The sequence below is a fragment of the Hipposideros armiger genome, unplaced genomic scaffold, assembly GCF_001890085.2.
Source record: "Hipposideros armiger isolate ML-2016 unplaced genomic scaffold, ASM189008v1 scaffold_542, whole genome shotgun sequence".
Lineage (NCBI taxonomy): Eukaryota > Metazoa > Chordata > Mammalia > Chiroptera > Hipposideridae > Hipposideros > Hipposideros armiger.
In genome coordinates, this window is record NW_017731892.1 from 223,910 (window position 1) to 247,612 (window position 23,703).

Below are 23,703 nucleotides of genomic sequence, written 5' to 3' on the forward strand. Positions count from 1 at the left end.
TTTTTCAGATCGTACATATAAGTGATATCAGTTGCTGTCCTTAACTGCTTTTTGTTACCTTTTGGTTCTCTGTAGAAAGCCCTGAGCTGGCTGGAGAGCTGGGGAAGATGGTGAAGGAGAACCACCTCTGGCGGTTGCTCATGCATAATGAATTCATAACCTTAAACAGAGCTTGTCATCCATAGGTCAGCACCAGGCGTTAATATCCTTCCATTGATTCTGCCCACTCTTTCAAGAGGATCTGTGCAGACAGACCATTTTACTTAAGAAATATTGCTCAGCATGGCTGAGAGATAATAAACTTCACAGGGGAGCCAAGGGGGTTGATTTGTCACCTGGAAACCTGCTCTTTCAAAGTTTTGCTATGTTTTAAAATGGAGAGTCACAGAGTCGATACTTTGTCCTCCAGATAAAATCTTTCTCTAAATAACCACCCAATAATACGCGGTTGGAGGTGACTGACAGGATGTAATGAGAATGTGTGTGTACTCAACCACTGGATTTTATTTTTTTTCCTAAGGAAGAAATATAAAACTAAATAATTCATGTGACATTACTGACTCCCACACTATTGATTATAATCGTCCTCGTCAATTCGCTGCCCCTCCAGCCATCCCCACAGGTTATTACTTACAGATTGTGGTATTATCTGCTGCCATGAGTCCACGTTTAAAATCAAGCATAAACAACAAGAGGGAATTTTTAGCACACCAGAGAGTTCTTCTCCTCTTGAAAATAACATAAGCTGCAACTCTGGTTTTTAATTAATCAGATGCCAAAAGCTGATCCTAAAATTACAAGTAGGATCAAAATGAGTGGTAAATAATAAAGCTGAAATAATTGCATAGAGCTAGGAAAAAAGTTATTAGAATGAATTTCTTTAAGATTTAAGACCAATGCCAAAGTAATCAAATATTATTTTCATTGACAATGACTAAAATTAAATGATATATTTATTAATTGGACTATAAGATAACAATCTATTTTATCATAAAATCAGGCCCAGAGATACATAGAGAGATATGAAATAGAGCAAGCTATAAAAATTACTTATCATTTATTAGCAATTTGGAGGTTTTAGTTAAATATTAAGGCATTACCTTAAAGAGTTTTTCTTTCCTCTTCAGAAGGCTGAGGAAATTCTATTTATCCTATTTCAATAGCCAAGTTAATACAAGCTATGCAACAGGCCAGCAGACCAGTCTGCAGAGGGGCTATGGAGGAAAAAACACTATTATGTTATACAGCAAAAAAAGACCCTCTTGTGCTTGATGCAAAAGGAGTGCTGGGGGCCCTTCCTACTTTAAAAAAAAATGTTTCGTTTTGATAAGCTGTTTACTCTAAGTCAAACAAGCAACAGAATATTAACAATTTATAATTCCAGATTTTCTTGGAGCTGGGTCCACGGTTTGCAAATGTAAGCATCTCACAATTTATCCTAATATTTGTGACACGTACTTTCTTACCCTCAAAATCATCCGTAAGGTACCATTTCAGCAATGTCAGCTACAGGTGGGTTAAAGAGACAGCTGAAACAGGACCCCGACAAAAGCAACAAACCCCAAGGCATTACGTAGCCCCCATCCATGCTCCGGAAGGCAGGCATGGTGTAGGCTGTACTGGTTTCTGTACTTGCACCGCCGAAGAACCGCCTTTCAATCTTACGTACAGTACATGCCACTGTAATATTCCCTCATGTATGTCTCCTGGCGCAAGAGTGAGAGGGACCCACAATGTCTACATCGGTTCGTTTGTTTGTTTGCTTTTACCGTATTTGCCGGCGTATAAGACGACTGGGCGTATAAGACGACCCCCTAACATTTCCACTCAAAATACAGAGTTTGTTATATATACGCCGTATAAGACTACCCCCTCTTCCGCACACCTTCCACACACCAAATAAAAGGTAAAACAATATCAGATTTGATTTCAACATTTTAATTTATAATGAACGGTATGTGGAATGAAGTGGGCGGGCATCGGGAGGCCACTATGGCACGGGGCAAGCACTATGGGCAGTCTATCTGAAGTGTACCTGGCGTATAAGACGACCCCCCACTTGGAGGCATATTTTTCAGGGCCAAAAAATCGTCTTATACGCCGGCAAATACGGTAATTCTAGTTTCCGGCCATAGCATTTGGTGTATAGTGGTCAAAGAATACGGAGTAGTTGAAATGAAGTCTATTCAAACAACCCACTTTATTCATAACACAGTATTAAAATAACTGGAATTATCTATTTTTTTCTGTGCATTATCATAGGCATAGCCCGAAACATACACACCTGCCCCCACATCCACTCTTTATAGCACTCTGATTCACTTCGAATTTAAATCCCTATGCCAGTTTGTTCTCCTTTAAAGAATGAAATCCATTTTGGCCGGTTTCACAAGCGACAGTCACCCACCGTCCGGCCCCACCACTGAGCGTCCCTAAAGCACTTTGGCTTCGCTAAGTGCCTCATAATCGTCCTTCTCTTGGCTGTCGTTATCATACTTTTGATGAGGGGCCATATTTCAAATGGACTTGACTGCCTTTTGGTTGCTGCTCTACATCCCTGAGGAGGAGAAAGCAGGGGTCCGGTGGGGTGTCCTTGTACAATATTAGTTTGAGGGTTTTATTCAGAATATTAATATGTCAACCAAGTGGAAAACTTCGGAATAAATAGCATAATGTGAAGTAACTCACGATTACCTTCCTATAATTTACACTTATTATTATTCGGGTGAAATTGCTGAGCCTCCTCCCGGGTCCCCAACTTTCTGAACCTAACTTTCTAAACCTAACTTTCTGCTGAGACAGAATCATCAATAAATCACTGACCCGCTGATGATTTTCCAGGTTCTACATCATCACATCATGGTTTTATATCACATCATGGACTCGGGGTGCCTGGAGATAGTCATATTTCACTTTCAGCGAAAGAACAGATGAAAACCTAAGCATACTGAGTGTGCCTTTAGATTTTTCTGGGCTTTCAATACAGTATACTGTTTCAGAAATACATCAGTTATGAATCATGCTGCCTTTAGCATTTTCCAGCATCATTTGCTTACATACGTATCCAGATTATATATCCATATATCTCAGGAATTCCGAAGCAGTAAAAGGCGCAATATTACACAGCGGAACTACAAATCAACAACCAGTATCGACTGCTGTTTGTACAAGACAGTATTATTCGCCATTACTCTCAACACGAACCCCGACTGTGCACACTACCTCGCTTATCAATGGTACACATCGATTCATCACCTGCCTGAATTCTGTGATCTTGGATTTCTTCCCCTTTCACCAATGCTTATTTAAATCTCAACAATCATTTCATAACCAATACTCACTTCACGGACCTCCCCCAACTATGGTAATCCACAGGTTTCTTCAGGAGCCTGCAAAGAAACATTCGTTCAAGTCCCGGTGTGTTGACCACTCCTGGGACACTAGGCACATGCTTTCTCTTAGCCTAGGTGCCTCGTGTGTAAAAGCGGATGCTCATTTTACCTATTTCTCAAGTATGCAATTATTTTAAGATGAAGTGATTCAAAACAGTAACTATCCAAAATATAACGTGCAAATTGCTTTTATATTTCCACAGGCTACTGTTACACATGGTCTATGCATATCACCTAGCTGCTGAATGACGCATTGTTTGCTGTGTGTCTTAGCTCCCGAGAGAGATGGCAAGCTTTGTGAGGCTCAACAACAGGCACAGTAGTTTAACTATGTTCTGCACTGCACGGTCATATGCCTGAGCCAGTCAAGTTTGCTTGCAGATGGATGGGCTCCCTCTCTTATTCATTCAACTAGATGACTAAACAGATTAACAAATGAATTTAACTTGATGGATCTCACTTGACATTTCACTAGCTCTTTTCTTCCAAAGTGATTTAGGCATGTGTTAAGAGAGTTTCTTTCTGGAACAATAGATCGGAGGAGTAAATAAACAAAACAGGAAGGCTCTTCTGAGATGGGAATGAAACATTGTTTTAGGCTAAAGCTGTGATAACATTGTTGAAGAGAGGTTTGCCCACACTGAGAAAAAAACAAAAGTAAGTAGGAGTTAGCCAAGAAAGGCAATAGGGGAATTTCAAAATGGTGTGCCTAGGACAACTTCAAGTCCCTGCTACACTGAGAGCAACTGGGAAGCTGTGGGGAAGCTATGAGTTTTGGTGACCATCACATTCTAGCTTTGAGATATTACACAGCTAGGATAAACCCTGATTACAAGTGTGTTAATCTATAAAATGGGGCATAATAACACCCGGTTCATAAGAGTAGGAGATTGTTTTCCGCAATTGTTAATTTTATCAAAAAGCAAGCTCTCCGGCTGGCCAAGTGGCTCAGTTGGTTAAAAGCTCACTCAAGAGTGTGAGCTCTGAGCAACAGGGTCGCTGGTTTGATTCCCAGCCCAAGCTGAGCTGCCAACAGGTGGCAGGATGGCTCAGCTAAAAAAAAAAAGCAAGCTCTCTTATGGGTTCCCTAACTTTGGAGAATGTCATCCAACACATTAGTCTTAGGAGGACTGAACTGGAATGACCAAATCTGAGTAGGTGATTCACACAATTATCAGATTTGCCTTCATGATTGTCCAAGAGATGATGATTTATGAATCGGGCTGGATTTTTTTTTAATTAATCATCCTCTGATAGATACTAAGTGACAGCAGTCAGACAGTATTTAAATACTGATTCTAGGTGAAGGGTACATAACTTCCTCTAAACATTCAGCCGTATTTGCTTTACCTATTCGGCTCTCTACAGATATACAATAAGAAGTCTTTATAGTGTGTTTTTTAAACTAGAATACATAAAGCTGACTAAAAGCAGGACGACCGGGGTCAAACCCCTGGTACCATTCCTTCTCCCTCTCTAATGGGCATCACCCCACTGGAGACTGGGAATTTCAGTTCTTCTCGTTTTCTTATGATTCTACAATCTGGAGTTTCCTAGGGAAGAAACGGCTTTAGATCACAAAAGTCCAATGATCTAGAAGCGAACGCCACCTGATTATTACGAGATGGTGGAGCAGAAACGCCCTCCACAGACTTTGGCTGTTCCTGGGCTTTTGATCTTCCATGGTCTCAGTGCCCACTGTATGCTTGGGACCACTTACTGGTCCCGTACAATCTTGTTTTACACTTGATAGTGACGAAGGAAGCAAAACTGTGGACGTCCTTTTGTATTTTAAGTTTCATTTTCTGCACAAACGGCTCCTAAGACTGAAGCCGGAAGCTGGAAGCTCAGCTGCCCCCACCTCCCTGGCGCCCCCCCATCACGCCTATCCCACCAGCAAAGGTGGGTTTCCATCCCCGAGCCACTGCTCGTCTCTAGGGGAAGGATGGTGGTACGAGAAGAGAGGCAAATCATCCCAGCTGGACATAACCTACTTTCTTGTTTACAAGAAGAAAAACCACTTTTTTTGAAGCTGGCTGAGGCCGACGGGTCGGGATGGGGCTACTGAAGCATATCATGTTCTTGTACCGTGTTTGACCTCTGAATGCTCACAAGAAAATCACAAAAAATCCGACTTCTCTCAAAGGCAATGACACTTTTACTCCTAATAATCATTTAAACCATCGCTTCACAAGCTGGAGTACACATCAAAATCAACCAGGGAAGGTTGTTTTCTCTGTGTTTTGGTTTGAAGCAGAAGTTCATCCAACATCAACCAGGTTTTCTAGGGCTTATGTATAATTTTTATAAATCATCCAAGGTGATCGATGCTCTTGTGAATTCTGATAAGCACCACTGCTTAAGAATCCATGACTTTAAATAGTCATTTTCACAATAAAGGCTGACAAGTTTAGGCTGACATTTGCCAAAGAGCTTGTAATTTATGTTTCCACAGTATTTGAGGGTTGGAGGATATTCGTTTACCTAAAAGTTTCCACGGTGCTATACCTCTACTCTTATTTTCAATGATTGCATAGAGTTTAAGATTTTTAGACGCTAAGCTAAATAAGATAAAAATATTCCATATTAAAACAACGTATTTTCAAAGTTTATGACTCTTTTATGTTACTTATCTTTCTTATTGCTTAACCATTGAGCATTTAGAGACTTTTAGAGCATGCATTTAAAGTCTTTAATTAAAATGGATGTTTTTTATTTTTTAAAAATCAGTCATCTCCAACTCTTAACACAGTAAGAAATACGTCATTGTATAAATATATTCAATTACTCATTCATTCATTTATTCTACCAACATTTATTGAATGCGTGCTTCATTCATGCCAAGGATGTTCTAAGAACTGGGAACACAGCCTTGACAAAAAAGTATCTGACCATTCAGAGCTTACATTTAGTGTGTATTTGAAGGGGGAAGCAGACAGTAAACAATATATGTTACAAAAAAGCGCTTATAAATAATAAAGCAGCAGAGTAACGAGGTTAGGGAGGCTAGGTCTAATTTATACAGAATGGTTAATAAAGCTGTGAATGATCAGGTGACACAAGTATGGAGGGACTGGGCTTGACGCATTTCCCCTTTTCAAACCAGGGTTACTGTTATGGCCAAGAGAGTGCCCCTCCCGAAGACTTTTAAGTGCTCTTCCCTATAGAAATGGTAAGTATAGAAATGGTAAGTCTCCTCCCTAGTTCCTTAGTTCCTTAGCTCTTGGCTTTGATTACTCTTCTCATCTGTCTGTGAATCCCAAAGATTGCTCCTAGCCTGAATCCTAGAATTCTCCTATCCCCCTGCTTCTTGATTGCTCTGTAAATCAGTTTCTGAATCCTAAACAATAGAAGTCTCCTACCCCTGCTTCAGATAACTACTTGAAAGCCTGTGATTTCCTAATGTCCCCCAGGCCAGTAAGTTAAATCAAACCCATTCTGGGCCCAGACAATTGACGCCACCTGAGTGACAGGCTGAATGGCCACAGGCTTCATGAGAGCTAACAGATTTATTAATTAAAACCTGTTTTTCCTCATTCAGGGACCTTGGGGATACAGAGGATACCCCAACAAGATTGCCAGTCACAACCAAGGAAGCCAATACGGTCTTCCAAGGGGGAGCTCGAGACCCCTTCCTCTCATCTAAGATCAGCTAGAACGAGAGAGTTCCGTGAATCCCCCACTAGGCAGGGACAGCTCTACGCCCCTGCCCAGCAGGAAGCAGATACTGAAGAAGAGGCCTCCTGTCCCTCAGCTTCCCATAGAGATTTTATGGGGATCACGTCTCTCAAGGGGAAAACAAGGCTGGCAGTTAGAGGCAGGCATTGGGTCTCTGCATTCCTGCACGTCCCACAGGATGTGACTGCCCGGTGACCTCCCTCTACACCCAAAACTTCTTTTCATTGTAACTATCTACCCCTGAAACAAATGGATGCAAAATACCCAACTAGATCTGACCAGTCGCTCGCACCTGCGCAGCACCTCTTGTCAATCACAGGTGCCAATCAAGTGGTCCCACGCCCTTACGGGCACAGCCCATTCTAGTGAAAATGGATAAAAACTCCACGTCCTGGGACGTCCGCCCTTTTCCTTTTTTGGACACCCTGCTCATTTGACCACTTCTTCCTTTTTGAGCCTTTTGAGCCCCGCTTTTGTGCGTGGCCTGCTCCAAACTCTTTAGAATGTAATTTCTCTTCTAACAATGGGCCCTTGAGTCATTCTCTACTACTCAGGCCCACTTCTACTTCTTTGAAATGTACTGTCTCTTAGAATAAACTACTTTTTCAGTACTTTACTCCAGCATCTCATTCAATTCTTTGCTTGAGTTGTCAAAGGACCCAGACTTTGCGCCAAGAAGGGCCCACTCTCCGACATTACAGCTGAACCTACCTTATCGCTCTTATCGCGGCTCCCAGACGCCCTTCAGGGACAACTGTTAGGAAGCTTGGAAGAAAAAGTGTATTACTTACAGGGCTCAGAACACACAAGGCACGCCAGCGGGCACGCAGCGAGGTCACGGGTGGAGAGCTTGGGTGGGCCTGGGCCCTGATTTCACTGGGATCCAGGGTGGGGGCTTAGGGTTTCACGGGTCACTTTTTATTGGTGAATTTAGAACGTAAGAGCAGGAATTTAAAGCACAGGCAGCTAAAGCCACATGCGGCCCAAATGGTCAGTTACTGAAGTCAACCAAGCTCTGCAGAATGAAGGGCCCTCAGTGCGGGGAGGAGGCCTAGCTCCTTGCCTAGTCTTGTTGATGCAGCTCGATCTGTGTGTGGCTGTGATTCATGGTCGCGCAGCACCGAAGAATGGAGACACGGACCAGAGAGGCAAAGTTTGCAGAAAAGAGCAGTTAATTAAACAGGTACAGCTCTCTAAAAGAGAGGGAGCATCCGAAACTGGAGTACCCGCTAACTACCGGGAGGCCTCTGTTTATATGTTTCTCCTAGCCTGTCTGGGGAGAAAACTGGCGCCTGCTTGAACGGGTTAGATTTATTTCATTGGCCGTTTCAGCCTGGAGGCGGCCTTTCAGGATAGTTTTAGATGCCTCAGGGTGTAATTGACATTCCCGTCTGGTAAGAATACATTGTCTCAAGGCTGTGGCTTTTGGGGTCAGGGCTGAGGGCAGAGGCCTTGGAAATGTGTTTATCTCCTGCTCATCCTACTGGGCAATTCCTCACTGCCTAATTGTTACACTAACCAGCCTGTCTTATTGTGACTGGCACTGTGTTTATTTGAGATAGTCTTCCTCGAAGTGGATGCCTTTTTGCAATGGATACGTCTTTGAAGTGTATCCCTCAGCAATCAAAGCTTAAGTCAGGCACTTGTGTTATGAAAATTAACAGTCAGGGCTCATACGACATCTGCTCACATGTTTATGGTGACACTGGTGCAAACGCTGCACTAGCAGGCCTATGAAAGTACAGCCCGTACAATCACAGCAGCAGGCTAGACCCGGCTAGGTTTGTGGAAGTGCACCCTCTCATGTCTGCAGTGACAAAATCGCCTAACGACACATTTGTCAGAATGGATCCGTCGTTAGGTACGTGATTGTAAAAAGGATACAGGAACTTCACACAGATTATTTTTGTGTGTATAACCTCAAAATATTAAATGTCACTGTTGTAAGCCCTGATAATCTAATCATTTACTGTATTTTTAACTGGGTTCTTATGATTTGGTATATTAATAGAATTTTAGTGATAGCATCAAACATACGTTCAGAAACTACAGTATATTAAACAACTTTGATGGAAGAGAACCATTGTTACATAAATCCACAAGTAACCATAGCCGAGGAAGACAGCGACGTTGAGATTTATGTGAAAAATTTGAAAGAAGAAAAATATCCCGTTTCTACTCTGTATTTTTCAATTTCACTTAACTGCTTCATCCACCCAACTAAAATTTAGTATACCAAAGCTAGCCAAAGTTTTGTTTTTGGCTTTTTCTGTTGGACAGGGGACTGTCGTACACATGGGCACAGGGGGTGGCATTAGTGCTGACATTCAAGGCCTCACAGAATCTTGGCCTCTGCAGGAAACTTAATACTTTAACCATTTCCAACGTGGGAACCTCGGACCCTCCCGGGACAGCCTGTTGTATCTCTGGAGATTCTCTTACCTTGAACGGCGTTGTTTCCGTTATCCACCCACACTACTGGTGCAGGTGCAGACACGCTGAGAAAATCCGACCCCTCCATATTGGAAGAAAGCGGAGGTGTTCTTCTCTATTGTCCGTCCTGGCCTCTTACCCTGAGTCCCAAAGATCCCAAATACCTAACAGCAACAATTTTATGTCGAACAACGAATTCTATAAGGGAAACGATGAAAAACAGAAAAGTGGAAGACTTGCCATTACTTTCAGTAAAAACTATCAGTTACAGTAGCTCTAAAGTCCACAAGGACTGGGGCTACAACTGCCTTTTAGGGCTGTCCTCTCCATAGTACACAGAGGACATTTAACGTACATTTGTTGTAAAAATAAATAGCAGGAAAATAACTGCCGCTTTGCCACTAGTTGTTTATAGGACCTTTCAGTTTATACGAGATGGGTTTAAAGAAAAGTGGAAGGCTTATGAATATTATCAGGAAGGCACACAAGAAAATCAAATAATTTTCCTATATCTATTCACTATCCACTAATATTCTAAATCTGTGTCTAAATCACATTTATTATCTATTTAAACTATTCACACACACTAATAATCCTACTGGATACCTCCATCCCCTTAAGCTTATTCATTTTTACTAAAAGCACAAAATGCAAACGATTTTCAGAGATGTTAATGAACCTAAATATTTGTAAGTGTAATTTCAATGTTAAAGAAATAACCTTTTCGCTTCTATCCAAAATGTTAGGGCCTAAATTATAGAAAGAGGCCAAGCAAATTTTAAACATATTAGGATTTTACATTCATAATGCCTTGGCTTTTCTCTGTGGTAAACAATGATATAAATTCTAAATGAAGTGAGAAAAAAAAATTAGAGAAATAAATGTTACCCACTTGATGCCATTTTTAAAAAGAAAAACCTTGAGGTTTTCGAGTTCCATTTTCCTCTGGGACACTTTAATAAGGAGTGGCTGTGTTGTGTCCAAGATCACAATGCAGCAGTTGCTTAAGGACTCAAATCCAATTGTTCTAACTTTAAACTCTGTAACTGATTTTTACAAACGATCACGTTTTACAAATATAAAACATATCAAACCTATAAATCTTAGGTTCTTTATATGTACTATAAGGGGATGAGATTAAAATGCATGTCTCAAGTCTGTTTAAACTCTTAAGATTCTGTTTCTATAATTATGAACAATTTAATAAAAGGGAAAAACAACTTGTGGACGGTCAGTCTTAGCTGTCCTCTTTGCTTGCGGAGAATTAGTCACGTCGCAAAAACCCAAAAGATAAATTGTAAAAAAACAAACGATTACATGTTTTCAATTAATTTATTTTAGAAAAAACAAAGGTTTACAACTGGTGCCTTAAGGCAGGATATCAGGATTCAACTACTAATACAGACTTTCAAAAAACCTTTATAGATTAGTCCAAAGTAGAAAATTATTGTTTGCCCACTCTTGGACTCAGACACAATCAGAAAAAATAGATATTTATAAAAATAAAATGGCAAACCTAACCCCACCAATTAATTGATAGCCTTAACATCCCACAATGCTTTATTTGAACCATTTCTGCATAATAATAGCTGAGTGATTTTTCCCTGCCCAACCTCCCTGTCATATTGAAGCAATGACGAAAACATTTAAATTACTTTTTGTAAAACCCAAACCAAAAAAAGCCCTGAAACAAAACACAAGAAACAACGACCAAAATCCACTCAACAAAAACAACATAGCTGATGGGTTAACCACTCACACAGACCTTTTACTTCAACCTCTAGATATTTGGCTTGTAATGTTCCTTCTAAATCAGGCGCCAGGAAGCACTATGTGTGAAGAAGAAAACGCAAGTTCCAGGTCTAATCCCCCTCGGAGAAGTTTCAGGAGGCAGTGGCTAGAGAAATGTCCATGTACACAGAGAAAAGCGACTGCAAGCTACAACGGGCTGCACAGGGCTTGCGAACGCGCACTTTCTCCTTCTGAAACACCTTTGAATCTTGTCTGCACACCGGCTTCAGCAGCACACATCTGGGATTCTGGATTTTAGATTTAGAAATTGAACTTTATTGCAACTAAAGGCGAAGGCAAAAAACTCTTAACAGATTGAAGGATATTCCCTCTATTGATACGTAATCAGAGTAAGATTTATCACTGAATTAGGGTGTTATCTGTTCTTCCCCGAGATTCGTTCAGAAATCTACCTTCACTTTGAATTATTTTTTTTCTGGAAAACAGCATTCCTAGTAAGCTCTGATATCACACTGAAGGGAAAAACACACAATGAGCAAAACATTTTAAATCTGTTGTGTGAAGAGTCTGACACTATCCTAGAGTAAGTAAAAAGGGAAATTTTAATACAAAAAGGAAGAAATCAAATCATTCACTTATAAACCATCTATCTACATATTGTGTTTTCCCAACAGAGATACACTTTGAAACATAAATGGAATACGGGGCAACAGTACAGAGTTGTGAAAAAGGTAACAGAGGCTAAGGCATTGATTTAGAGACAAAAAAACATCCCCCGAGACTGCTGGACTTTTGTTTGCTGATACATACTTGAGCTTTTACTTTTTTTTTACTTTTCCCTATTGAGGTGATACTTCCCTTTATAGATGATACTTGAGAAAAGGTAAAAAACATGCCGATGACGGACAGCTGAGAGTGACAAACATGAAGACAGGCGCAATGACACGTTCTGCCTGCTCCTGGCCCTGGGAATGCCCAAGCGTCAACTTCCCTACGAGGCTGCGGCTCAGGTAAGCCATCCGTACTCGCCTCAGCTTTTCACGGCTTCACCGCTGGGAGCATTAACAGTAATCTCCCAAAGAAGCCTTCATTCCTGTGCGGAGGGGAAGCCACTTGTTAAACGAACAGCACTCACCTCCAATTTCCATGTAAGAATATTCCATTCTAGTATTTCCTTCCATTCCCTGTGACTGTGTATGTGCTTCATTATTAAAAATAATAATGAGGTGCAAATATCAAGAATAAGTAATTATTATATACTAATAAAGTACATGGATACAATAAAGCAATTATCACTAACTCCTTAGTTCTTAAGATAGAGTTTCAGTTTGGTTGTGATCAGCATGGCATCAGAAATGACCCAAGGCTGCCCTTGGCGATCCAAACCCTGAACAACTTCCGTATCAAGAATTACACAGTTTTATGTGTAAATTACAGTTTTATGTAGGGCCATGAATTACAGTTCTAAAGTGATTATAAACATTTTTAAATGTTTAATAATGTCCTTTACACTGAATAACTCAATCACTCCATGAATAATCACCCAAAATAATAGTCACTTAATAAAAATCCTAAACTTAGCTAAAACAAAGGCCTCAAAAATAATCTACAACAAACATATCAAACTGTTACTTTAAAAAAATACCACTGTTTCTACATTACTCAGGACAGAATGCCTACGTTCTTTCACTAGAGCGAGAGGATGATGGGCCGCTGGCTGATCTGGCCGCCAGGACTGCGAGGACGGGGAAGGTCACTGGCACCCTCTTTAATCGCCGGACATGAATTTTGTTGACAGGCTGATTACGTCACTCATTACTCATCAGGAACACAGACATGCCCATAAATTATGTAACAGACACATGTCAATACATTTTACATGTATAAACATGTACTAGATAAGTTACCATACCATAAACACACGATCTGCTATTACTCTTTAAAAAGCAGCAAGAGCTTCTTACCAAAGGAAATTTTTAGAAGAAGTCCCAATACAGATAAAGAGAGAAAGAAAGTGAGCTGTTTGGGGTACAACCGGGTAGGAGCGACAGCGGCCCTTCCCTCAGTGGCTGCTGAGACACCTGCTCAGGGCGTTCCCGGGCCTGGTTCGGAGTCACTGCTCCAAGTAAATCCAGTTCATGTGGCAAAGATTAAACACAGACTATTTTTTTTGACACTCTATAGGCTAATATGAAAATTTTATAATGCAACTAAGTATAAAGTTAAAAGGTAACAACATTTCCTCTCCTTTAAAAATAATAACAAAATAAAATCACTATGCTATATAAAACCAAATTATTTTTAATCTCATAATCCTAATTTGACCTGCGGAAAAAGTTATTAGTTCTCTTTAAAGTGCCTGAATTTGAAAGACTTAATTTTGTCCATATAAATCTTATCCAAAATATAAGAGGAGAATGGATGGTGGGGGGGTGGGGGCATTATTTTTCTCTATCAAACATGGCTCTTCTACCTGACTGACCAATGTAAATACCCTGCCCAAGAATCTTAGTTCCGCAACAGAACTCAGAGAGAAACATGCAAAGAACCAATCTGTTACAACCACATCCACCAGGCGAACTCTGAGGGATGTGTGTGTGTTAGACAAACGTTTCCTGTTTGCTCCAAACATCTCCCCACTTATGCAAGGACTGCTTTAATCCGTGCAGTTGATACTAGCAAAATGCAAACAGCATGTTCTCCTCTGGAAAGACCATGATACAATGTCTAATTTCAATAAACAGACTCCAGAAACCTGCAGGCCCAGCAAGTGTTCTGCTCTGCTCGTCTCAGTCCGTCTTTTTCTCTAACTCATCCTTGGGCGCCTGCAGGGCAGGCGCGGCACAGCCTCCAGTCCTCGGCTCCTGCTGCTCGCCGCTCGCTTCCGGGGCATCCTGGCCTTCGGTCTCGCCTCGGGACACTTCGTAGCGCTCCTCCACGTAGCCTCCATCCGTGTCGGCCGTGTAGATGCCGTAGCACATGATGCTGATGACACCCAGTGGTAGGCCGAAGAGGAAGCAGCCCATCAGCGGGGAGCTCCTGAATATCGACTGTGGAGACAGGATCACAGCTCAGTCCCCTCAATGTGCCCACGGAAAAGGGGGCCCGATCCCAAACCACCACCATCTCTTCCTCTGGCTGCATCCCACTTGCTTTGAGTCCTAATGAATGGATGTCAGTGTCTCTGCAGGAGAGAGAGGTTATGGACGGGTGTGTAACCAGCCGCTGGCAGCACCAAAGACACCCTGCAACCTTTCCTAAACATATTGTTTTTCTCACAGGGACACAAAGGTCTCTGAGGTGGCGGCGACGTGCCCACTGCTCTGGGGCTGTGTCCGGGACAGGAGGAGTCTGGCCACTGAGAAGGCTGGTATTTACCCGAGAAGGTGCATACACCTTCTCTCACACAACATTTCAAATAGCTTTTACTAATCTGGTTAGGAGAAAAGCCACAGTAACTGAATTTCCCTCAATTTATATACTGTCTCCTCAGCTCCTAGAAAAGTAAAAGCAATCTTACTGAATAGGTTTTTTAACTATAATATTTTCTGTGGGTTGTGACCCTAACTCTTGAGACAAGTTCACAGGAGAGCAAGGTCACTTTGAATGAGATACCAGGAGAGCTGAACAAAATAAAGTTGTTTTCGGGCAGAAGTTTAACAAGAGTAAGAGCGGGGCAGCTCTCAGGGCGGTGAGAGCACCAGCACGAAGCTTCCGCCGCCTTCACAAAACAGGCTTCCGACGAGCAGCACGCAGAGGGAAGGGTGACGAGGACCCGCTGGGTCAGTGACATGAACTGTGTGGTGGCGGACAGAACGGAGTGGACACAGGGCACAAGGAAACCGGGGCCAGCCAATGCTGGTGGCAGCAGGAAGACAAGGGAAGGTCACGGACAACTGAGGGACACGGGGCATAAGGCGAGTGGTGTGAGAATTCGCTTCTTCCCAAGAGGAGAAGCTTAGGTCTGACTTGATGACGGCTGTTGGTCAGAGCGAATGAAAACTCGCAGGGGAGGCCGCAGACAGACAGGGAGAGCTAAGCCTCCGGCTCAGGCACATCTAGGAAAGCTTCCGCTGTCAAGGTGACAGCTGGAGACGGGGTGGTAAGAAAGGCTTCTGCGAGCTCAAAGCAAGACTGAGAAAGGCAGGACGAGTGAAGACTCTGAAAACACTTGACATCATGTTAGCAAGTGACTGAATTCCAGTAACTCACCAATCATAAAGAAGTGAATAACTAGAGAAACAATTTCCACCTGATGAATATTTCTTAATGTAAAATAGGCTAGTTCTTACCTTGCAAATTAAAAAGATAGCATTTTTACCCAACCCTTTGAAATTCCAGATTTTACCTTAAGACATAAAGTACCTATGTATCTATATATTCTCAATTATCAATGACATTAAAACAAACTGTCACAACTTACCACAATAGTAGATTTGGCATCAAATACTATTCTTTTCAATCTCTGCAAAATGCTATCACCTCCTTGAGCCTTCAATTTAACAGGAAAAGACAATTAAATTGCTATTACTTCATTTTTCTGTTACATCATCTTACAATTGCAGGTCGAGGGCTGAGTGCAGATAGCAAAAGCACCAGAGAGCGAGCCAAGTGGGGGCATCTCCGGTTTCCTCTGCCCCACCCCCCTGCTGTCCTCTGAAGCAGGCCTCCCCCGCCCCCCCCAGGCCAGGCCTGCCCACCTAATGAGTTCAGCTCAGATTCCTGCTGCAGGATCTTGGCTATTGGGTTGGGAGAGTTTCTCTGAGGCTGAAGCTCAGCTAGAGAAAGTGCTGAGGCAGAAAAGTTCCTGATGGAAATCGACCAAGTTCCTGGCTGGCATCCAGCCACCCCTGAAGTCAGCCTCATTCCTTGAATTTCTAAGCCATATGACCTAGGGTACCTCCTAGTTGTTAAACAGTTTGGGCTTCACTAACTTAAAATAGGTGAGTACTCACTCACACAGGCAAGTTTCATTTCAGCAGGTATTATTTTCACAAATATGAAATTCCTGTTTCCAGAGCAGAAACACTTGTTACTGAGCCAACTTTCACTTAAAGTCTGTGTAAAGCTGAAACAAAAGTCTCACAAATAATTAAACTTCATGAAAGCACAGGACTCATATTTTCTTTTCTGTTTTATTCTAGTCTGTCGAGTTAAGACGCACACTGCCTACGACCCATGGAAGTGATTCCGTGACTCTCTAATACGGGTTGCAACCCAGTCTGAAAAAAACTACAGTAAGATTTACGAAAAAAAAAAAAAAAAAGTTACGACTACCGTTCCCAACTTCTGAGAAATATTTTATAGGATTTTGAACTCTCCACTGGGGCTCTGATTCTCAATGTATTTCCTGAGTTCTTAAGAAACTGCGGTCTTACAGGTTTTCTTAGAAAACCAACCTGAGTAACTTAACCCAACTGCACCCTGGGGTCCAGGAAGGTCCTCAGAGCCAGAAAAGCTCAGTCGGGGGAGCGCTGCGCCCCGACTCTGCTGCCAGCAGCACCTCCCAATCACTGTGACCACAAAAACACCCCCAAGTAACCCTCTAAGGGACATTTAGAGCAGCATCTCCCACGCAAGAACCTTCTGTGTCTCACAGAATGGGGCTCTGCTGACAATGTGAGAGGAGCAAGGTGCGGAGTGGAGGCCGGCCCTGACTCTCCCTGCCAGGATCAGAAGAAAAGACAAAAAGTCCTTTCCCTCCATCGCCTCCCATCATCCCTTCAAAATGGAAGTGGACGACTCACTTCTACTGTGCCATCCAAAATGCTGTTAATGAACCGGACCATGTCTTCGGCACTCTCAACCTGTCTGTCTAGTAAGAAGTACTGTTGGTTCGAAGTGTTCAGCACAACTACAGTTGGGGCTTTCAATTCACTGAAAGCAGAAAAACAAAGAAATCAAAATACACATTAAACACAGAGATAAACATTCTGGTATGTATTTATATTATATCTAAGTAACTATAATCACAAAAGGAAAGAAGTATATTAGTAGCGTCACCTCTTTTTGCCTATATGAAGAAAATTTCAAATTGTGCATCAATTTAAAAGTAGCTAAATTAAGATTATATGAAAAACATTCTAATACACAATATCAGACAACCGAGTATTCACGATCAAGCTTAAGGATAAAAATTAATATGTATAAAATATCAATTTCTGGGCAATATTATTCCTCGCCACACATTTATTTTAAATGCCATCACTGTCAATCAGATACAACCCACCGCAGTGAAATGCACTCCAGGTAACTAGCAGTTCTCTGGAGTCACAATGCTTGTTTTCAAATCTGGGGCTTTACCACAGTTTCCTAAGCTTAGTATTTTGCATTTGTAAATGAATAAAATGTGTGTGTGTGTGTGTGTGTGTGTGTGTTTGTGTGTGTTTGTGTGTGTACACCTATCTTGTTATAAAAATCACATGAGAAAATCCAAGTCCAACATCCAGCCCAGTACTTCGTACACAACATGTTCAGTGAGGGCCATTCTAACTTCTCTAACTCCCACTGTCCGGCTCTACGTCCCACTCTGTCCTCGGGAAGTAGTGAGTGACATACCAGACAGCAATGCAGTCTGCAGGCAGAAAACTACTATTATCAGTATGTCTCATTCCACTGGAACAATTCACATTTTTTCTTTCAAAAACAGGTTTTTGCATAATCATAAAACGATGGCGCTTAATTCTGCATGTCATGTGCACATTAGTTTATGGTTTTTTGTATGTCTACGTATATGAAAATATTATGCAAATGTAAAAAACTGCAGAGGAAACAGTTCACGCCGTTAATTATCACCAGGTAAGTGCTAGTCCAGTAGGCTGCTTTGTTGCTCATAATTCTCTCTCCTCCCCAACATGTGCTCATCTGCCCCTATGTCGGGGCGCAGCCATGTGACTTGGTCAACAGAAGCGATGAAGCAGAGGCTAGGAATGTGCTTGCACGGCTGGGCTTGCCGTCTTGGGTTTTGCGATTGCCATTTTCCCAGGAAAACGCCCTTCCAGGGTCAAGGACATTAAAGACACGTGGAGAAGACCTGAACCTAACTGGCAGTTTGGTGCCACATCTAGCTGTGGCCCACCAAGGTTGGCCAAGCCCAGACAAGTGACAGAATAAACACCTGCTACTTGAAGCACTGGGTGCCAGGGTGCTTTACTACCCAGTATTATTATTAGGCAAAAGTTAACTGTGTAATTAAAAAAAAAAAAATCTTGGCTTCATTTTTGTTCATAAAAACATAAGAGACTGCCTTTTGATTTAAAGCAGTTTTGTTATCATAATGCAAGAGTAGCAAAAAATCCCTATTTTTTGGAATGGATTAGAATGGGGCCTTACTATGAAAAGACCTCTATGAAAAAGTTAAATACACAGTTAAACTGGAAACTATTTGTTTTAAAATAATTCAATTTGAATAACGATGGAAAATAACATTTCACCTTATTCCCTCTTAATTATACTCACAAAACCCAATATAAAATAATTTAACAGACCAAAAGTCTGATAGCACCCTATTTTGAGAAAAAGTAAAAAATACAGTCAATGCTGCAATGTACTTCTTTTATGTAATATCATGCATTAAAAATATTTTAGGAATCAATTCCTACTAAATTCCACTAATTTGTCTGTCACTATTAATGTACCATCGTTCACAGCTTTTGGAGCAAGAGCGATCTGGATTTGGGGACTGGGTTTCTGTAACTTACTTGGTGGGCGTCCTTTGGGGTCTAATTTAACTCCCCTGAGTGTCTTCTAAGAAATTTGAATTTCCTTGTCTACATAAAATGTAGGTAGTAATAGTGCTGACCCCTCACTGAGTTACTATAAAAGTTAGAAATAAGCATCGGTCACTGGGCAGGTACCCAGTGAGGGCTTTCAATTATTATATAACCATCACTATATATCTTCTCTCCTCTCTCAAAAATAAAACAAACCAAAAAGCACAGTATGAATAAAAAACCAAAAACACTCCAAATTATAAGGGGCTGGTGGTGGAGAGTATTGGTGTTCTCTGATCACAACTGTAGCTCAAAACTTCTCACAATTCTCATTAGGAATAATACCCATGAGGGAATGAGTCTCTATCTCTAGATATTCTGAATACTATCCTGGGTCAAGCAGTTGTTTATTGGACACAAATTGCTTCGGTCTCTTGCAGACTCTCTTCAAATAATGCTTTTCTACTTGGTTCTGAGTATTAAAAATTCAGGGCCAAATTTTTCAAGTACCTTCACAAATTGTACAGATTTCCTTTGTCGTGATTTCTTCATTACATATTTTATATCTGGTACTTTGTATCTCTGGTAAACCTTCTCAAATTAGAATAACAGGTATAAAAAACTGAATATAAATGAAGAAAGGTAACGCTACTTTATCACTTCAGGCTTTTAGCTGAAAATTATGCCTGTCACTTTGAGTTTTAAGTTTGGTTTCATTTCCCCACTGTCCTTACTTGGACAATGGAAGGCTCTAAGTCAATACATTGCACCAATGAACGAAGGCATCCATCTACTACACCTGTGCTGCTGAGCAAAGCGAACAAGGACCCAACTCAGCGCAGTGCTGCAGACGTACCTACGGGCGCTCGATGGATGCCGCTGAACGAGCGTCCGTCCTGGTGAGCTTTCCCCATCTGTGCACCAGGGGCCATGTTAAGGCTCCAGCACTTTCCTAAGCCCCATTTCGCTCCCACCACTTGTGTTTGCTTTTATGCTCTGCCTGAAACAACCTCTCTGAATTCTTTATTCAGCTAACTTCTCATTCTTCAGAGCCTCTCTTAAGGACTGCCTCCTCAGGCAAGCATTTTCTGAGCCCCCACCTTGGTGTGCGCTGGGGTGGGGCGTGAAAGTCTGTTTCCAGAGCCGTCTACTGCACAGACCTTTCCACAGTTCTGTGATGGTGATGTCTTAGCCGACTGTAAGTTTTTGAAGACGGGCTCTAATTTACTCCGTTTTTGCATCGAAAGTCTCAAACACAATCTATGACATACAGTAAATACTCACTAAATGTCCACTAAACAGAGTGGGGTCTTATTTGAAATTTATTAGTTCAGCATAGGCATAGCAAATGTTTTCCAATATCAACTTTCAACTTTCTGAAGAGACAAATCAGATCTTTACATCACAAACACAACTGATGAAATTATTTTAAAATTGTATATTTTCCCCATAAAGTTATTTTAGTCTGTTAAAATAAATTATTCTAGAATAACAAGCAATACTTGAATGCTAAAAACTTTCTACTTAACTTACATTTGTTCATTAAAAGTGATCTTAAGTTAAGGGTATATTAAACAGCAACTACAACATTTTCAAGTTTTTGCATGATGTCTTCTTTTCAAAATACTATAAATTATTAACACTAAATTGGGAGACAACTTTTTTTAGTATAGAACAATATGAAAGTTTCAATTTTTCAAATATACGTTTAAAAATTAAAGTAAAATATTTAATGGGAGAATATCTGCATCAACATACACCCTGCCTTTTTCAGCTATTAGTCTTTCTACCTCAGAAACAGAAATTTAAAAATTGATAGAATTGGTAGCAAAATCATTTCATCATTTAGCACTTTACTTACTCCATCAGCAAGGTATTTATATAGTCATTTCCATCCATATGTCCAAACTGAAAATCCCTAACCAACAACAAAACAAAACAAAAAACAAAAAAAAAAAAAAAGGGAAAGAGAGGGCAATATTAAATACACAAAAAGGAGAGCTGAGCCTGGTAAGCATGTAAACATATAAGTCACATATAATTAAGAGTGTGAACTCTGCTGGCTTTTGAGATACAAATATAATAAGTCAAATTAAACCAATTTTAAGACATTTCTATTTCACTTATATATGTTTAAAATGCAGGGCAACATAAGCTTTTCTAACAAAAATGCGTTTAAGAAAAATTGCCCACTTACTCTAAACAGGAATACTCAGAAGATGCTCATACTATGTAACAGGAGAGATACACTGATGCATCATTAGAAGACACAGAACAAAAAGGGGATATTAAATAATACAAAAAATTATATTAAATGTCTCTTATGGCAGCAACAATGATTTAGCACACAACAAAAATATCAAGAAGCAGGTATGATAGAAATTATATATTTTTTTTTACTTGTAGGACACGTATCAACAAATATCAAGTCCAGACAATTCATATTTCTGTATTCATCTTGGAAAGTATAAAATGCTACTTTTGGTTTACGATTTTACAAAATGTAACTAAAGATAAAGGAATCATCCAGAACGCAAGCACCTACCTGTGGAACTGGTCTCTGTAATCTCTAGCAACTTCCTGAATAACCGACTTTAATCTGTAAAAGAACAAATACAGGACTACTTCATTTTTCGCTTGAAAAACATATAGTTACTCAATTATAACATCTGCCGCCTTATGTAATACTGCAGGAAAAGATACTATGCTAAGTTTATCTGAAGCCACGTCAAGTCTGAATTAGGTGATATTTGAAGCTTAAAACAATTTCAAGGCACTGTACCTGGTGTGTTCGATTGATGTGTTTTTCTCATCAATAACAGCAATAGCCACAAGTTTTCCTGAAATTAAGAATGACATATCTAAGTTCAACAACCCTCTTTATGCAAACTTTTCAGCTATTATTGAAGCTGCGAGTTGGGAATTAGTAAACACTGTTTCCAATTACCCTACACATTATGCTCAGTGAGTTGGTGAGTTAGTCAGCCCCAAGTGGTTACGTTCCTCCACACCGCCCGTCCTCAAAATGTAAATAATAGCCAATGTTTAACAATTCATATACACAAATTGTATTTTCCCACATAACTCATGAAGTGATTAAAATAAGCAGTCTGTCAAAAGCTGAAACCGTAAGAAATAAGTTGATAAAAGAAGTTCACTCTGAGGTACTACAGCTCTGAAGGAATGATATATAAGGAGAGGACTTTCACACTGCCATTCCCTCCAGGACCACGGTCACTACTCGCCGGAACACACAGGATAAAATGGACTCAGGTTTACTTATCCCTGTATAGAACGTAAGTTACTTTCATCTCTGATATCCTCTAGGAAGGCAGCGTGAGAGCGCGGGATCAGACAGCCAGACACTGCGATCCAGCAGTGTCTACTGGGGTCTCGGCCCAGGAGAACAGTGGTGAAGCACCGTCATTTGTTAGCTGTGTGACTTAACCTCAGTGAACTTCAACTTATCTGGAAACTAGTATCTACTTCAGAGTTAACAGGAGAGTTGAATGAGAAAAATGTTGGGATGGTTTGTGGCTCAGAGCAGGTACATGAATGCAATATTAAATCAGTAAGCTACCCCCACATCCAAATGCTTCTTCCTAATTCCATACCGCTCGCGTGTCTTTAAATTCCACACAATCTTGACTCTTTTTTAACCCTCAACTGAAAATACTAACTCACAATGATTGTTTCTGAAATATTATTTGATTTACTATTCAGTGCTTGGTTTTTCTGTGCTTCTTTAATTCTCAAGTGCTTCTTGAGATTTTTTTTCCCCAAAATGCCTACAGTACACAGAGTGTCTTCTCATAGGCCAATGCAGTCCGCTTCTCACTTGTTAATTTCACAATTCCTGAGCACCAGGCACCGTACCCAGCCCCGGGCTAGTTCCCAGGGACATGGTGACAAGCGTGCACAGACCCACTCTGGACTGTGGAAAGCAGTCTAGTAGGGAGGACAGTAACACAAACAGACGCGTGGTAAACGAAGGGACGAGTTCTGAGGGAAAGGAACACGGTGTTTCACAGGAGTATTACAGAGTCAACTCATGCAGCTTGAGGGGTCCATGAAAGACTTTCCTACGGAAGCAACATTTGGTCTGACTCTGGCGCATGAACATAAATTAGCTACACATTTCCAGGCAAAGAAAACAGGGTGCATAAAGGTGCTTTGGTGCAAGATGCAAAGCCTCTACAACCCTGAAAATCAGTGTGGTTGGAGGAGGGAGGGTGGAAGAAGGCCAGAGTGAAAATGGGTGCGCAGACGCAGGCAGCAGTCCCACGGCGCAGAGCGCGCAGTTTCTGGGGAGACACGAAGTGTCCGAGGCCACTGAGAATCAGGAGTCGGCTGTGGGCTTGTGTAAGTGCTCAGGTGAAGAGACGAGCGCGTGAGCTACCGAGGGCCCTTCTGCTGGACGTGCGCAGGAAGGCTGACGGCACCAGCCAGCCTCTTGCCCAATTACTCGGGAGCAGCCGCTATGTGACAGAGCCAACTTTAATTACCTTGGGGTCATGCTGTGTCCTGTGATCACAACAGCTGAAAGCAAAATGACTGAATTCCCCCATTTCCCCTTTCCCTTCACGTGGGCCTGAGAATCACAAAGTAAACCCACACCTCTGCCAGCGCTCATGGCAGCCTCCTATGCTGAGCTAATACTGCCTCCCTCTGTGAGGATCAGAGGCAAAGACAGAAACACCACCAGCCACAGGATGCTACAAAAGCAGGCTCAGGAA

General features: G+C 41.3%; 1 protein-coding gene across 3 annotated transcripts in view; it reads right to left on the minus strand.

The window, feature by feature from the left end:
• Nucleotides 1-10,821: 10,821 nt before the first annotated feature.
• The window catches only part of TMX3 (thioredoxin related transmembrane protein 3), a 38,893-nt gene continuing 26,011 nt past the window's right edge, over nt 10,822-23,703 (minus strand). For 2 of the 3 annotated variants that reach the window (XM_019668903.1, XM_019668905.1), the window contains 6 exons: nt 21,750-21,807; nt 21,513-21,566; nt 20,829-20,885; nt 17,003-17,132; nt 15,679-15,747; nt 10,822-14,305 (listed from right to left, as the gene is read on the minus strand). In XM_019668903.1, the coding sequence (XP_019524448.1) occupies nt 14,045-14,305; nt 15,679-15,747; nt 17,003-17,132; nt 20,829-20,885; nt 21,513-21,566; nt 21,750-21,807 (629 nt within the window). In that variant the 3' untranslated portion in view covers nt 10,822-14,044. The remainder of the gene's footprint in view (nt 14,306-15,678; nt 15,748-17,002; nt 17,133-20,828; nt 20,886-21,512; nt 21,567-21,749; nt 21,808-23,703) is intronic. The other variant, XM_019668904.1, reaches the window with a different exon arrangement.